Source organism: Drosophila pseudoobscura, chromosome 3, assembly GCF_009870125.1.
Source record: "Drosophila pseudoobscura strain MV-25-SWS-2005 chromosome 3, UCI_Dpse_MV25, whole genome shotgun sequence".
Lineage (NCBI taxonomy): Eukaryota > Metazoa > Arthropoda > Insecta > Diptera > Drosophilidae > Drosophila > Drosophila pseudoobscura.
In genome coordinates, this window is record NC_046680.1 from 15,601,792 (window position 1) to 15,618,602 (window position 16,811).

The 16,811-nt window shown below is 50.4% G+C and overlaps 1 protein-coding gene across 6 annotated transcripts in view; it reads right to left on the reverse strand.

Moving 5' to 3' along the window:
• Positions 1 to 16,811, reverse strand: part of dpr12 (defective proboscis extension response 12) — a 42,007-nt gene that overhangs the window by 4,730 nt on the left and 20,466 nt on the right. For 5 of the 6 annotated variants that reach the window (XM_033378021.1, XM_033378020.1, XM_033378019.1 and 2 more), the window contains exons 2-3: positions 16,248 to 16,283; positions 2,922 to 3,642 (exon numbers count right to left, since the gene is read on the reverse strand). In XM_033378021.1, the coding sequence (XP_033233912.1) occupies positions 2,922 to 3,033 (112 nt within the window). In that variant the 5' untranslated portion in view covers positions 3,034 to 3,642; positions 16,248 to 16,283. The remainder of the gene's footprint in view (positions 1 to 2,921; positions 3,643 to 16,247; positions 16,284 to 16,811) is intronic. The other variant, XM_033378017.1, reaches the window with a different exon arrangement.

The following is a 16,811-nucleotide window of genomic DNA, read 5'->3' on the forward strand; positions in this document are numbered from 1 at the left end:
GGCAGCCTTGAAGCCAACTATTTTATGGCCACAGGTCCATGTTTCAAAAGTAATTAAAATAAGTTGAAAAGGCACTGCTCTGCCTGGCCAAAAGCAAACATTTTGGCAGGTCCTCTGACAGTACTTGGGCCTTTACTTTCTCCGCTTTCCCCCCCCCAGCCAGTGTGTACTTTAATTAGGAAAACTTTAATTGGCCAAGTGCTCATTGCTCGAGCCCCTGGACCATCCATCCATCCATCTATTTGTTATTAACCTGGAGCGCTGGAGTGTGGCTGTGTGGAGGTGAATTTACTCAATCAATCAGGCGGACGTAATGCCGAAACATTCCGTGGAATGGTCCACCTTGGCCATGGATTTGGGCAAACACACACATACACACAACACTCGCTGGCGGCTATAAAACACAGCGAAGCGAGCTCACAGTTTTATTGCCTCGTAAATTTTTATAGTTCATACTTTAGGCAGTGCCACAGTGCCACAGTGCCACAGCGTTGCCTCTTTGTGTGTGTGTATCTGTGCGGGTGTTGACGCCGTGACGTCACAAAGCTGCATTGATTCAAAATTTTTGTTTTTCGGGCAAAGAAAACGCCAAATGCCCAGACAAAGGAGACGGCCAGCATGTATCTTTATGTATGTATGTATATATGTATCTTTATCTTATGAGTGCCTGCCAGGCATACAAATGCAAAGAGCCAGAGCCAAGGGGAAATGTATTGCTCAGACCAAGGCCCAGACGCAAAGCCAACGAACGCTAAGGTCAAGTGGGGCGGTGCGGCGGTGCGGAGCTCGATAATAGTGAAAAAACACGCACTGCTAATAAAATGGCTAAAGCCGCGTATTTCAACGCATCCTGTTTGGCTCTCCGACTCCGTCTCCGCCTCCGTCTTCGACTCCCGGGACGACTGTGGCCCTACGTGCGCATGTCAGCTGCCTGCGGCTTAGGCGTGTGAATTATATTATGCCTGAAAGTAGGCAACAGTAATAAAACTTGCGCAAGAAGCGATAGAAAAAGGCAGCCCCAACAGCCCCGGCAGCCCCCCCTCAGACCAGGAAGCAGCCCCACCAGCAGCCATACACAAGTTTTCGTTTCGTTCATCGCATTTTTCATCCGCCCCCCCCCCACACACCGGGGGTGGGCGGAGGAGGGGGCGTGGGCCCAGCCTTCACTAAAAAGCGATAAATAATGAAGTCAGCAAGTGCGGCTGGCATGCTCGCATGTTTATTATTAATAATAAATATTTCTTGTCAATCTCCAGGCCCCAAAAGCCCCCCCCCCCCCGCCCTTGGACCGTTTAAGCCGCATGGCGCAGAGTCACGACACATTGGCCATTGTCCTTGTTGCTGTTGTTGTTGCTGTTGTTGTAGTTGTGCGCACTTGTCATGTTTCAAATTATTATTTATCTGTCGCTGTCGCCCTGCCTCCCTGTCCCTCCTGCCTCCCTGCCTCCCTGTCTATCTCCGTCTTTGTCTTTATGCCGGCGTGTGTCTAATACTTTAATGCCTCGCACTGTGTGTGTGTGTGCGAGTCCTAAGCCCGAAAGCCTCTTAAGGCGACGCTCCTCGCCCGCCTGGCCCGCCAGTACTTGGCACTTTTTAAGCCGCGTGGCTCCGCAAGCCAAAGATCGCACTCATATGCGCCATGAGCTTAATTTTAAAACCGCTAAGCAAATTTGCAAAATAAGTAGCTGCCACGGCGAGTGCGTGTGTGGCTGCCCCTTGCTGCGACCTTGTGGCACAGACACAGAGCGCATGTGAGACACCTCTTCTGGCTAAGCTCTTGGCATTGGCTGTGAAAATTAAGGGTGCCTCGGAGGCCGCTATAAAGAATCAAAAGTGAGCGTGATTTTCAGGAAAAACTTCCTCTTCGATGGGGGAGGGGGGCGCCTCGTCACTCCAGCCTCAAAGTTTAGGCCTTGGCCTGCTCTAGGCGTCGCAATAAATTTTCAATTTTTGCCTTGTCACGCGACCTGCCCCCACTGTCCCTCTCTCTATCCCCCTCTGTACCTCTCTGCCCCTCTCTGACCCCCTCTGTACCTCTCTGCCCCTCTCTGACCCCCTCTGTCCCTCTCTGGAGGCTGCGTAATGAGTGGACCGCGCGTTTCGATAAGGTGTCCCCTCGTTTGGTGGCTTATAATTTATGCGTAACGCGTTCGAACGGCGGAACAACAAACGGGAAACACCGCCATTGCCTCGCAGTTTCAGGTCAAAAGCAAAGCCACGAGGCGTCAACAAGGTGGGTCGCGGTCGCGGTCGCGGTCGCCCTCAACGCTAATCTCTCCCCTGTGTATTTTTCATTATCCTTATTATTTGTGAATGTTACGTGTTGGCCATAACTTAGACGGTCTAACGATGCGTATACGTGACGCACACGCACACAGACAGGCGGCGGGGAGGCGAGAGGGCCCGGTCCTTGGGTGTGGCACGCTTTTAGGCGCCCATTTAAAGTAAAGTTCAAATGGAAAATTAATTATTTTGTTTGCCCAGCAATCGCCACAAAAGATTTCAATTGCTTAGCTGCATTCCGGCCCCCCCCCCCTCGGCCACCCCCCCCTTGCAGGCACTGTGGCACATTTTCCAGCGTCTTCGGCAGCGCCGCAGGACGTTTGGGGGTGGGGGGAGGCAAATTCCTAGCATAATAAATCCGTAAATTGGCAAAGTTTCCCGCCCGACTTTTATTCCGCGTTAAGGGGCTTTAATTCTAGCTGGCCGGGGGGAGGGGGGGTGTGCGGGGCTTGTAGCGATTTGTTGGCTTTGCGTAAATATTCAAATAAACTGCTGCATACTAGGGGGAGGGGGGGGCGGGGGGGAGGCGCATAAATTTGGTTTTAATTTACTTAGCACTCGACTAAGCCTCTCGCCAGGCCCTCCAGCGGCCTCCACGAATAGCCCTAATTAAATTCGTTGCTGGACCAAGTACGCACCTGGCTCGAGGGTTGTGGCCAGCAGCAGGGTCGGCAGGCAGAGCAGAAGGATGCGCAGCTCCATCAGATGCATGGGCCGCCGCAGACGGAGCAGCAGCCGTGGCGGCAACATTGGATCGCCTCGGTTTGGTTCTCTTCGCTTCGGTTTGGTTCTGTTTGGTTCGGCTTGGTTTCTCTTCTTTTCTGTTCCGTTCTGTTCGCTTGCCTAGAGCCGACGTTGGGGCTGGCACATTGACGGCGGGCGGCTGCTTATTAGGGCTAATGGCTTTTTGAATGAACGCGCAGAATCCTTTCAGCTCCCTCAGCAGCACAATGGCCGGCAGTAGCTCCGGCGCACATATGCCCCCCTGATGGATGATGCTCTGGCAATGTGCAGCGTTGCCTTTTTTGTTGTCTGTTGTCCTGCGTGCAACAAAGCAACACGTCGCCAATTTGCAGCCTTCTTGTTGGTTTCTTTCTTCCTTTCTTCTCTAGGAGTTGCATGGAGGCGGCGAAACAAGCTCCATCTCCATCATTTTTCATGTCACTGCGCGTTAGCACAGTATCTGTATCTGTATCTGTATCTGTATCTTGTGTAGCCGGCAAAAAATTAACACTCGCTTTTTATGTAATTCACATTCAATTTGCTGCTGTAGTGGCTGCTCTTCCGGTGGCAGGGGCAATGATGAATCGTTTCTAGTGGAATGTCCTTCGAGAACAGCAGCGTCCTTCAGTGTCCTTTCTGGAAAGCACAAAACAAAAATGAGGAAAATGCATAAGTATTCAGGCTTTGAAACTTGAAGAAAGATCTTTTCCCTGGAAACAGTAATTAAAATAGAAATTGCCTTCGCACAGCCTGCGAGGGAATCCTCTTGATTTGCATACGGAATAAAATGCCAAATTTGCCACATTATTTATAGGTCCACCGACCACCCCCCACCCCCCACCCACCGGACACCACCCAGGCGGGGCTCTGCGCTCCTGGCGGGGGGGCGGCGCAGGCCTTGACGTTGGAGCCCGGCATTTCCCAAAATTTGTATTTATTTCCGTGCACGCGTGAGTGAGTTTATCCACATTTTTATACTCTCTGCCGAGCCCATAAAAGCGGAGAGCACTCGCACTCGCACTGGAGACTTGGTCAAACTTTGGCACGAGGCCATCATTTTGATCTTTGTTTTTTATTCCACAAGTTTTTTTATACCCGATACTCAAAATGCGTATTGGGGTATATTAGATTTGTGGTGAAAGTGGATGTGTGTAACGTCCCGAAGGAAGCGTTTCCGACCCCATAATAGCCCCAATAGCCGAGTCGATTGAGCCCTATCTGTCTGTCCCTCCCTATTAGCGCCTAGTGCTTAAGGACTATTAAAGCTACAGCAAGGAAATTTTATATCCAGACTTCTGTGATATGTCACTGTTACGAAAATATTTCAAAACTTTGCCCCGCCCACTTCCGCCCCCACAAAGGGCGAAAGTCTGTGGCATCCACCAAATCAAAGATACGAAAAAAAAGAAAACGCCGAATCGTAGAGAATGACTATATCTTCTAGAATGCCAAATCTGAACGAGATCGTATAATTATTATAGCCAGAATCAAGAAAACAATTTCATTCTCTCTCGCTCTGTCTCTCTCTAACACACAGGTTTCAAAATATGAGTTCCTAGATCTCAGAGACTATAAGAGGTAGAGCAACCAAATTTGGTATCCACACTCCTGTGATATCGGACCTTGACGAGTTTGTTTCAAAATTTCGCCACACCCCCTTCCGCCCCCGTAAAGGACGAAAATCAATCTCGGAGACTTTTAAGTCCTAGAGTAACCAAATTTGGTATTCACACTCCTGTTAAGATCCTGTATCCGACTATGTATCGGGTATAAATGTAGTGTTGCGGTCGCAGCAGCAACTCACAACGTTCCCCCTCGTTTTGATCTTTGTTTTTGTATTCCACAAGTTTTTCGTTTTTATATTTATTTTGGAGACGCGGCTGAAGAGCAGCTCTTCAATTTTGGCGTTGTGCACATAAATTAAAATTGAAATTCAGCCGCGAAAATTCGGCGCAAAGTGTTTGCTCATTTTCGGGGCTATGCGCTTACCGATTTACTAATTTTCCGCACTTTCCCGTGGTGTGTTATTTAATTAACGGCTCGCTCTCTCCGATGGACGGACATTAGCAAATGTCAGGCGGCCAGAATTTATGGCACACTCGTGTACAATTCATTTAAATTGATAATACCAGCCGTGGGGGGGCCACAGCCACACCCACACACACACACACATATAAATGTATGTATATATAGCAGTATATATGTAAGCAGCAGTTTAGAGTAATTCGCCGAGTAAATGTCATGCCAGAGGAGGAATAGAGGAATGCTTGTTTATGTATGTATCTAAGTATCTCAATGTGTGAGTGCTGCCCAACACAACTATGCACTTAAATGCAGTCACGTACACACACACACACACAGAGACGTACATATTATTATCTTGACACAATGGTGCCATAAAACTTAAAGACCCCCACAGCAGTTTTCCCTTTTTGCTGGGGCCAGGCACTGAAGGACATAGCATTTGCCATTGCCTTTGCCTTCCTTTGGCTCTGGCTCTGGCTCTGACTCTCCTTTCATTCCACTCGCACTGCATATGCGCATTTGTTTGCATTTTGCACACACACACACACCGAGTCCTTCCTCCCCCCCTCCTCCCCCGGCTCGCTCTTTCTTTCCTCGGGCGTTTTGGAGGTTATATGGAAATTGTAATAAGTCGAAAACCAAAAAGCTGATGTCATGAGGTTAGTTGCTGTGTGGCTCAAGTTTCAAGCGACAATCATGTGCTTTTCTTTTGTGCTTTCCTCTGACCTCATACTTCATTTTGTAGCTTTTGTTTAGCTCTGGGGGGGCTGTGGCTCTGGCTCTGGCTCTGGCCATGCCTCTGCTGCATAATGCACTCCAATGTTGTTGCTGTCGGAAATGTAACGGCATGCCAAACCTCCGAGTGGGCCACAGATGCCCCAGGAAGCATGTGCTAGGATCGTGCATTACTGTCGACTGTAATTGCCAGCGCTGGTATATTATTTAGATGTTTATTCGGGGATTCGGGGACCCCACGGCGTATGATTGATGTGATGGACTGCCAGCACACCGGGGGGTTGCCGCTGGAATCTCCTGCTGCGGCGGCCAGCAGCTGCACTTCACCAAAAATCAATTTTCTGCGACCTTTTAATTGGCATTTCGAAATTATCGCAATTACATTGGCCTGCCGCGTGATTAGCCCTGCAGGCGGGGCGGGGCGGGGCGGGGCAGCTAGCCGTAACAATGTCCATTCTGTGGCCAGCATTGCGGCCGGGCGGATTCTTCACGGATCCGAATGGGGCGGCAATGGCGCGTAACGCATTTTCGATTGCCATTTCACTTGAGTGCCAGCATAAAAATGCGCATTATATAAATTTACCCCCTTAAGTGCCCCCGTACCCCCCCGTACTCGTGAGCTGGGGCCATCCGTATGTATCTGTGGCCATTCTGCATGTGCGTGTGCTCTCTGCTGTTCGGGTAATTGTTTTGCGCACATTTCCGTTTCCGTTTCCGCTGCACTGCACTTGAATGGCTTTAATTTTCAGCATTTTTATTTACAGCCTCCTGCGGCCTTAATAATTGACCAATTTGATGCGGCCTGCATCAAAATTTCCATCAATTTTAAATGCATTCACGTATTTGTCGATTACACTGTGCAACAAAATGTTTCAGAAATTAGCACAACTACGTTTGGGCGACTTTCGGCCTCTGCAGCACCCACATGCACAAAAATTGATGATTTGAGAAGAGAAATAGAAGACCTTTTGCTGGTTTTTCGATGCGAGGCGATCAAAGGACTCAAAAGAAACAAGCAGACGGCGTCCCATCATCTACTCTCTTTCGGGGATCATCCGTTTGCTGGATTTTCGAGACGAGGCGATCAAACGACTCTAACGAAACAAGCGGACGGCGTCCCATCATCGGCTCTCTTTCGGGGACCATCCGTTTGTCAGTAGGCAGTGCTATCCCTTTCTAGCGCTTGTCTCTCTGAGAGCCAAGAGAGCGGGGATGGTCCTCACCCCAGACGATGACGCCACATTATTATCTACAAATTGCAGGGATATAAGGAGTGCAATAGGGTCTGGGTTATTCGACTGTCATCGCCCTAGGTGAAAGGGATATTCGAAGGCTTACAACATGGCTCCTACTGCTGGTTCCCTTCAGGCTCTATATTCTATAATATCTATTTATCTATCTATATATCTATCTATCTATCCCTCCATTGGTAGCCGCTTGTCTGGGACACATTCATGCCGTTTTGGCAGCAACTTTTCAGAATGCAGGCAAATGAATTTTTACTGGAAACTGACACACATTACGCATACGCAACGGGGCACGGGGCACGGGGCACGGGGCACGGGGCTGCGCTTAAGCCGCCCAAACTTGTTTGTTTGCCTGCGGGGCAGCAATGAATCCTGGCCGGGCAACTTGTTGGCAACATTTAAAGGAGAGCGAAACTTGCAAGTTGAAAAAGTTTTTCAATTTGGCCCGCTGTGCCCCATGCCCCATCCGGGCCAGGTCTCAAGTTTTGCGCTTGTTAATTTGCCACTAAAAAGTGCATTGGCCACATTTGAGTTATTCCAGGACATTGCTTGTCTGTCACCCCCGCAACCCGCAACCCGCTGCTCATTTGGCTTTAATTAAATGCTTTAATAGCTAAGCAGAGACGACAGTTTCGACGACAGGCCGCTTAGCAGGAAGGCGCCCCACCCCAAGGGCAGGGGGGGAGGGTGGCCCTTCGTGTCCCTGTGTGGGGGGTGGGGGGGGAAGAAAAATGGTGGCAGTTATAATAAAAATAAAACTATTCGTAGTGTTTATTTAAGTTTAGAAATTGTACAAATTTTCGTAAATTGTTTTGTGCTTTGCCACGCTTGTTACAGGCTCCGAAAAGGAACCAAAGTTTTCCCAGCCATCGCCTAGGTATTGTTATCCCCCCCACCCCCCACCAGCACCCCACTCCCCCGTGTGTGTGTGCCACCCCCAAATCCCCCCTTGTTCGTGCAGAGTTTTGCTTCCTTCTTGTTTTTTTTGTGTGCCGTTTTCTGTCGTGACTGCAGCAAAGTTTTAGTTTGGCAATTTTGCTTTTCCGTTCGCTTCGCTTCGTTTTTCCTACTTTTGCCGTTGAGTTTTGGCGTTTTTTTTTGCAGGGGGTGGGGTGGGGGGTTGGAGGGGGTTCTGTGCTTTGTTAGTTCCGTTTCCGCTCGACGCTCGACGCTCCCCGCCTGCACTGAATGCTCCATTTTCGTGGCTGGGTCGCTCGTTTTTATTTCATGTGTTGTGCTGTCAACTTATTTCCCCGTTCGCTGATTTATTTTCTAAACAATTAAAGAAAAACACAATACACGTAGCAGCAGGCCCCCCCCCCCCCCCCCCCCCCCACACAACCGGCTCCAGTCGCCCAGGAAGTCCGCACACAGATGGCCATAGCGGACATGGCGGAACGGAGGGGTGGCCCCCAGCTGGCGGCATATGTAAAATACTGTATCCCCAAACTAATCTTCGGTGTCACCGAATCATCAGTCTCTGGGCGGGCTTATCCTTGTTGCAGCACTCCCAATAATACGTGACTGCACTGTTTTCATAGAAAATTAATTTCCTCAGCTTTTTTACCCCCCCCCATCACCCCCTCCACCCCCTTCCATGTGTGTCTTTCGGGCACATAAATCTTGGCAGGTATTTCATTAAGCCAGCGACAGGCGATGTCGCAGCGCCACACTGCTCATAAATATGTGGAGACGCCCCCGCTGGCACGCCCACCAGTGGCAGCAGTGGCACGTACACACACACACACTCACACATGTACAGCATGCAGTACATATAGTTTCACATATAAAGTCATGTAATCGTCTTCATAATTCGCGCCCAAGACAACTCAACTGAAGGCACAGCCAGGCAGCCATCCTTGCCACCCATCCAGCCAGCCATCCAGCCATCCAGCCATCCGGGATAATGTTTAACGCGGCACTGCGAACAATAAAGCGCAGCAGCAAGTACACACACAAACACACCTCCGCCGTGAACTGCCAAGGGAAGCGCTCCTTCAGGAAAAACTACTGAAATTATGCGCATTTATCAAAGAAGAGGCGGCAGAGGCGGCAGCTGCAGAGGCGGAGGCAAAGAAAACTTGTGCCAGCTCACACCACCACTACAAGTGCAATTACATGCACACACACACACACACACACACAGGCGTGGGGGAAAAGTGCATGTAATTTTGTGTCAGAAATTATAAACTCGAGACACACACGCGGCACATAAATTCGCGTAGAAGGCAGCAAACACCCCCAAGACTTTGATGGGGTTTAAGGTAGGTCTCCAGCTGATCCAGTGACCCATGGTCTCTGTCCTTTCAATGCTTTCGGCCTGAAGGCCCTTTGAGGCCCCTTTGAGGCTCCTTTGAGGGCCCATCACCAGTCAATAATATCAGCTTTAGTCCAACAGCTTCCATGGCGGATAGCAGAACTCCTTTACTCTCTCTCGTAATCTGGGGGCTGGGGGGACCCCCCCTGTTTTATGCAAATTGTCGCTGGCCGTATTTCATAAATGCATGAAATTAATTTCGCCTCCAAGCGTTGCATATCTGTGTGCGTGTGTGTGTGCGGTGATTGATTGTTTTCACTTTGCGGTGACAGCTTTGGGCCAAGTTTTGGGCCCTCCTCGGGCTGAGCGTGAGAAATGCATTTGAATTTACAATGTGTCAGGCGGCGAACCATTAATATGCCTCTCCCTGGAAGGGCTGGCGGGCCCCGTTTTTGTGTGTGGCACTGCCACAGCCACAGCCACCAGCATATTTATGATGGGGCCGGGCCGGGCCGGGCCGGGCCACAACTTTTGGCAATGCATAAATATTTCCACACGCCGACACCTTCCGGCCAGATAATAACGACTTGAATTTACGATAAACGCTTTCCATGCCGGATTTCTTTCGGCCATTCGGGCATTCGGGCATTCTTTCTTTATTTTCGGTTTTGTTTCTGGGCCTCCGTTTCAAGGACAATACGCAGGCCGCATAATGCGAACCGGTTGCCATTAAAAAGAAGCAAGAGCGTGGGTTCAGGGACTCCGGCAGAAAGGTTGTCCGGCCGCAAATGTTTCGCTTTCGTTTTCGCTTTCGATTAAGCGGCGGAAGTCCGCGGCCCGGCCCGGCCGGGTCCGCCGCCCATTGCCGCCATTAAGCTCTAATGACCGTAATAAATAATAATTTATTTTACCTGCAGGGCGCACCGCACTAAACCACAGCACATTGGATCCCAGGGCCACCCCCCCAGGCCTGCATGGACTCTGCTCTGGAGTGGCACTAAAAACAAAAGGTTATTGTTGCATACGCCGTATATTAATTGTTTTCCCTGGCTGGGATTTAAGCGCCCAGGCCGAATCGAAGCCAAATCGAAGCCGAATCTCCTTCCGATAAACTAAGAGTGGCTTCCTGGCTTCCTGGGGCTGCCTAATGAACGCTTATTAAAATTCCGGGCCATTCGAATGGAGGGGAAATTGGCCAGAGGCCGAGACCAGGAAGTGCCCTGCCTGATGGCCAAATCATTTAATGGGCCGTATTATCCTCGAAGGGCCTTTAAAGGCCAAAACCAAAGCCAAATGCATTTCCTGGGGAGAAACAATGCACTGCATGCTGGACACACACAAAAATTGTATCCCAGCAAGTTCCATCTGGCATTGGGGGGGTCGGGTGGGAATGGGGGCTAAAAAATAAAATCAATAGATGACAACGTGCCCGACAATGGCGGCATATGCTGCAGTGTCCAATAAACATGGGCGTGAAAACCACAAAATTTTATGCAAACTCATAAAATGATTTTTACAGCTAAGCAACACAGCACAAAAAAAGAAAAAAAGGGAGGCCCATTGTGGTGGAGCCAGAGCCAGGGACAGAGCCAGGCCAGAGCCAGAGCCAGAGCCAGAACCAGAGCCGGCTGTCGGGCGTCTATAGATGGCCACATAAAACTCCTAACAAAAACTGCAGTAAAACATGGGCTGCCCCCCGCCACCACCCCTTCCGTCGAACGTGTTTGGTTTTGGTTTGTGCGGGCCGCTGCCAGCGTCAATATTTTTCCTAAGGCGATTCGAGAGCTGGCCAAACAACCGCAAAACAGGCAACGATGTAGGTCCAAAAACCGATCAGAGAATAGAGAATGGCGGCTCGAGTGAAGGCTGGGGATTTGGTGGCAGAATATATGGAGGCCAAATCAGGGGCAACCAATAGAGCTTAAAGCACGCCACGGGCCTCGGGGCTCGGGCCTCGGGCCTCGGCTTTGGACAGACATGACTATTGAACTAATATGGTGGGGCTACTGGGGGCCAACAAATATACGCATTTTATGGCAGGACTTGGACTGCAAGCCAGCAGCAGAGAAGGTGCTAATTTTCGGATGGAAATGGATGCTACTCCCCCACGAAGGACCACCGCCCAGCTGTTCGAATCGAGAACTTGAAAGGGCAACAAAAGAAGTGCCAAAGATTTGCATATTATTGATTGGATTGGTCTTGGTCTTGGTCTTGGTCTGGTTTTGGCATGGCTCAAAGCAAGTTCTCCAGCGATAAGCAAAGGGGCGGAAATGTTGCGTATACGACGGGTGTGACGCAACGCAATTCCCCTGGTGGCCATAACCATGGAATTGGAGAGAGCAACAGCGACAGCATTGGGGGAATGCCACAACATCTGTGGGAATGTGTGTGTGGCAGGGTTAAATAACGCAAATCCCAGCAAAGCAATTCGTAGAAGCATGCAAGCATTTATGAGCTCGAATGAAGGGGAGAAGGGGGGGGGGAGGGCGGCCATTGCATGCGGGGTTCATTAAACTTGTGTACGGGACCCTGCCCCCCGCCCCTGTGGCCGCACACAAACATTTCAATTACCTGAACCCTTGGCTGGCAGCCGCTCAAAGAGCTCTCTCTCTGCCCCATTGGAAATCGAGCCTGCCCTGCTGCTCCCCCCGCCTTGTTGCATATAATTATTGCGGGACAATAGAGCAGGCACACACAGGGCCATAGGGGCTCGAGATGGGGGCCCAAGTGCATGCAGGCCAGCATCCCAATCTTCGCCAGACTCTGTCATTACGAATTCAACATTCTCAAGCCGAGCAGAGGGCGGCGAGGCGGCGAGGGGCTAGAAAAACGGCGCTGAAATATTACATTTCTGCTCGTCATTGCCGCAACATTATTTTCTTGAGTTAATTGCGACTGGGATCATCGTCGAGCGCCACAAAGCAAGAGTTCCATTTAAAAATAATGAGTTTTCCGGCTCGGGCTGGGGCTCGGGCTGGGACTGGGGCTGGGGCACGACACACTACAAGCATGGCCGAAAAAAGAATTAACTTTTGCCTTAATTATAAAGCTGACAAAACGGGCAAGCGGGAGCAGGCAGGCAGCCAGAATTAAGTCAAGCCCGTCAGATGGGAGATGAATGCCAGAGATAGGCCCTGGAGGGCCTGGAGGGCCGACTTCTTGTCCCAAAAAATAATCCCCCACGCGGCTGGGATCCAAAGGGCCAAGGGTCAGCGACAGACCCGCTGCGGGCATTGAATATTTTAATTAATTACCGAGAGCAGCAATTGCAAATCTTAAATAAAATGAAAACGAGAGCCAGAGTATATAATTATTCAAAAGCAAAAGCAAATGCGAATGCGAATGAAAGCAAAAACTGAGTGAAAACTGAGTAAAAACTGAGTGCGTGCCAGCGGCCAGGAGGCACCGGAGGAGGCCAGCAGGAGAGACCGTAAATAATGGCAGATAATGCAATCCGAGAGCCGCAGAGCAAACACCACGGCTGGATAGTCTCTCAGGGGGGAGGCACCGCGATGCAGGCCAGTGCAAAATCATCGCCAGCGAGTGGTGTTTGGATTACCGAAATTATGCGGTTTTTTCGAGGCTCTTCCCGGCCCTCCATCTCCCTCTCCTAACACGTACAGCACCCCAAAAATCGGTTTGAGCTCTTGTTTAGGGGCATGCCACATCGGCAGCACTTTTTGTGATCCTTTAAATGTAATTGCCCCCCCCCACCTAGCCCCTCCACCCTCCGGCGATATGCATAGTCGTAAACACTGACGGGGCCCGAAATGAATTGCCATTTCATTTGCAGTCTTTTGTGTGTTTTTTTTTTTTGGGAAATTTATCTTTTGTGCATCGTAAATCTTGTTGCCTTTTCAGCGTTTTCGTGCAATTTATTTGCTTATTAAAAGTTTTTGCCCCTTTTTATTTGATTCGATTTGGAAGCATCCAACCTGCTAGATTCCATACGAAATTTGATGTTGGGCTCCAGGAGGATGCTCCTGCCTTTGCCCCTGCCACAGCCCCTGCCTCTGCCACAGCCCCTGCCTCTGCCAAATAGTTTTTCGAAAAAGCATTCAACTTTATCGTGCGTTTCCTGGGAAATTAACATGCTGCCGCCGCTCTCTGCCGCTACCCCCTGGGTCCTTAGTCCTCTGGCAGTAAAGGGAACCCATGACTGTGTGCCGCACTAAACTTTTATTTTAGATTAAGTCAATTTGCCCAACACACACACACACACACACACACACATACACGCATGTGGGGAGATGGTGAAAAGTATTTTTCATTTGCTTGGCCGCCCTTTTTTTTTATTTTATTAACAACAAACTATGCTGGGAGCCCTTAACCTCCCCCAACCTCCCCCCCACTCCCACACCCCCTCCCATGTCGATTGTCTGTTCTCGCCCATTATTACGTATACGCAGCGTGGTCTCGACGGTGCAATCGCCGGCCCTCGACTTTCGATTCATCCGTACGGCCGCATTGTACGGGCATCCGCCAGAGAGTCGTTTTGGGCAGCAAGTTTAAAGCACGCCATAAATTATGTCGGTAGCTGTCGGCGCAGAGCAGCCCTTTTCACTGGCTGATTGCGTGATTTATCCACTGTCTTTAGGCTAAAGACTTTATTGGAAAAGTTTGATTGGAGTCCTCGCTGCTCAAGCCGTCGCCGGCGCTGGCGCTGGCGCTGCTCCACCGCGGCTCCACACTGATGGCTTCATTTTCGAGGGGCGTACGAGGTGCGTGGCGGCTCCTCTTGATTGACGCCAGCTCGCTGGGGCCATAAATCATACATGCACGCGCCAATAAGGCACAATTTTGAAGTGTTTAAACATTAATGGGGACCGTAGTCAATCAATAAATGATAAGCGTGGGCCCAGAAAAAGAAACGGGCCATTAAAAATGCATGGGCCTGTCCCCCGAGAGGGGAGCGGGGGAACGACTGCAGTTAGGGGGGCCCACAGGGGCTTCGCGGCAGACTCGAAGGCAGGTCCAACAACAACAAATTGGTTTATTAAAAAATGCTTTTATCGAAAGCAACACCCTTCCCCCCCCTCCACCATAAATAAAGAGGCCTCCCCGCCGGAATGAACTCGGGGCCTGACATTGTTTCCGTTTATTATCTTGGCCATAAATCAGGGTTTAATTGTGTGCCATCCCGCTCTGGCCCGAATGTTAATTACCTGCAGGAGTCCGCCCGGAGAGCAAACAAATCCTGTGCCAACGACCTGGCCAAATCTTTTAATTCTACCACAATTATCAACGCGTCTGGCATATGCCAGGCCCTCCAGAGGGTAGGCTTGGAACGCCGTCAAGGAGGGACACACTCCGTATGGATGCTCTGTAAAATCGTCTTGGGGACCATCGAACTGCCAGGGTATTAAGCCCTTCGGCCTCTGCTGTGGTTGGTTTTCCTGTTTTACGGCTCAACCCACATGGCTGGGTGGCTGGGTGGCTGCTTGAGAGTGTCTCCGCCGTGTGGTTTTTATACGAGATTTGTAAATAGCCTTTTATAATATTTAATACGGCGTGTTGCCAGTTTCCTGGCACTTTTCTACTACCATTTCGTGTCGTTTACAACATTTTTATTATTATTACTTGATACGACAAAGTAAACGTCTGGAGCTGCTGTTGTCCTCGAAGGTATGTGGAAATTGTCGCCCAGATAGTGCCCCAAATGTTTCCTCTGGAGGCTTTTTATATGCAATTAATGGGCTTTGTATTCTCTAATGATGGGAGAACGACAGCCGTCGCTTATTTATTTGTTTTAATGGAATAGGGATAATCCCTGCAAACATAAATCATACGCCTCGTTCTCCCTCTCGAGAGTGCTCTCGCCCGACCCTTCCTTCGCGTGGCTCTGTTTCTGACTGAAGCCCTTGAAGTAGTTTGCCCCCCCGGTCCCCCCGAGTTGACATTTTTACACATGGGATGTTAATACGCCGCGCCAAGACAGCGCCAAGATTTATGGTGCCACCCCAAGGCGCCCGCCATCGTGCCACATCTGTTGCCTCGAACCCATCATTAACACATTGCAGTCACTTAAAATATGCTTAAAGTTGTCCGACTCCTGACCAGAGTGTCGGCCAATGTCCACTCATTAGGAGCAGGCCGCATACCCTTTTTTTGTTTTCCTTCTGGCCTCAAAAATATATTTAAAAAATACCCAAAGCCCACGCGGAATAGCCAGCCAGGCGTATAATTAATCTCTGGCATTAATTGCGGCCGAAAGAGGAGCCTGCAAGGCGGACACTTCTTCAGCCGCTGGAATGTCGTTTGAAGGCCTGTTAAAGCTGGTTTGGCATCCTTAAATAGGGTTTAAAAACATCAGACATTCAATGGGGCTCTGCCCCCCCATCCCCCTCGACTGACTGACTGTCTGTCTGTCTGTCTGTCTGTCGTTCCATCTAGCAGGCGTAATTAATTGCTGACCAAGTTGGGCCCACGCCAACACATTTTCACCTGGACCTGGTGAAAACCTGGGGCCGCAGCCCCAGTCCAAGAGAAACGACTGCACAATTTATAAAAGTCAACACTTGAACACGTTCCAGCATTTCAGAGGAGAGCACCACCCCCAAAGGCCGCCCAAACGCCGCCCACCGACACTGTGGGCCATCGCACTTCATTTTATTATCAAGCGTATTTTTGCACGTAATTGTTTTGACGTCACTTGGGAAATTGTCCTTTTTTTTTGCGCTGCCACTGGCTCTGGCCTCTGCCGCCGCCTCTGCCTCGGCCTCTGCCTAGGCCTCTGCCTCTGCCACCGCCTCTGCCTAGGCCTCTGCCTCTGTGCTAGACCCCCTCCCCGTGACCTCAGCCCACACTATCGGGTTTTTGTGCAACTATTTCATTAACCAAAAGCCCTGCAATTAATTTCCCCAGCAGTTCGGCAGTCCAGCAGTTCGGCAGTCCTGCGGTCCACCTGCGCCTGGCTTCCCACCATGAAGTCGCAGTCGCAGTCGCAGTTATCGATAGAGCTGATGATGTTTACTCACCAGTAACTGTGACTTCGAACCCTTCAATGCTGGTGCCTACAAATAGAAGAAATAAACACAATTAGTGGGGGATCAAAGTGGAGCGTATTCGGGGTTCAAAGTGCAGGCCTCGAGCGTTAAGGACGGGCAAACAGAGCAAAGTTTTTTCAGCGTCTGTTGTGCCTGCAACACAAACAGTGGACCCACAGCCCCAAGCCCCAAGCCCCAAGCCCCAAGCCCCATGCCCCATGCCCAACCATTGACATTGATTGCCGCCTGCTGAGTCAGGGATGCCAGCCCGGGCGTCAGCAGTTTGCATGCTATTGACACAAGGGCTTGGCGAGGTGGGGGGGAGGGCGCGGAGAGGGAGACGCCCCCCCCCCAAAGCAAATGTGAATCTCAATCTGCCACTGGCTCTGACTCTCACTCTGACTCGGAAGCCAAGTCATTGCTGTGTCTGGTTTGGCCTTTGGTGGGGGCTTAAAGTGCAATCGGCTGGGCCTGTCTACTCCTCTAATCCGCTGTCAGACAGAGACAGAGACAGCGACAGAGAGGCCTTCTACGGGCTGTTTCGGTGGGGCGGGG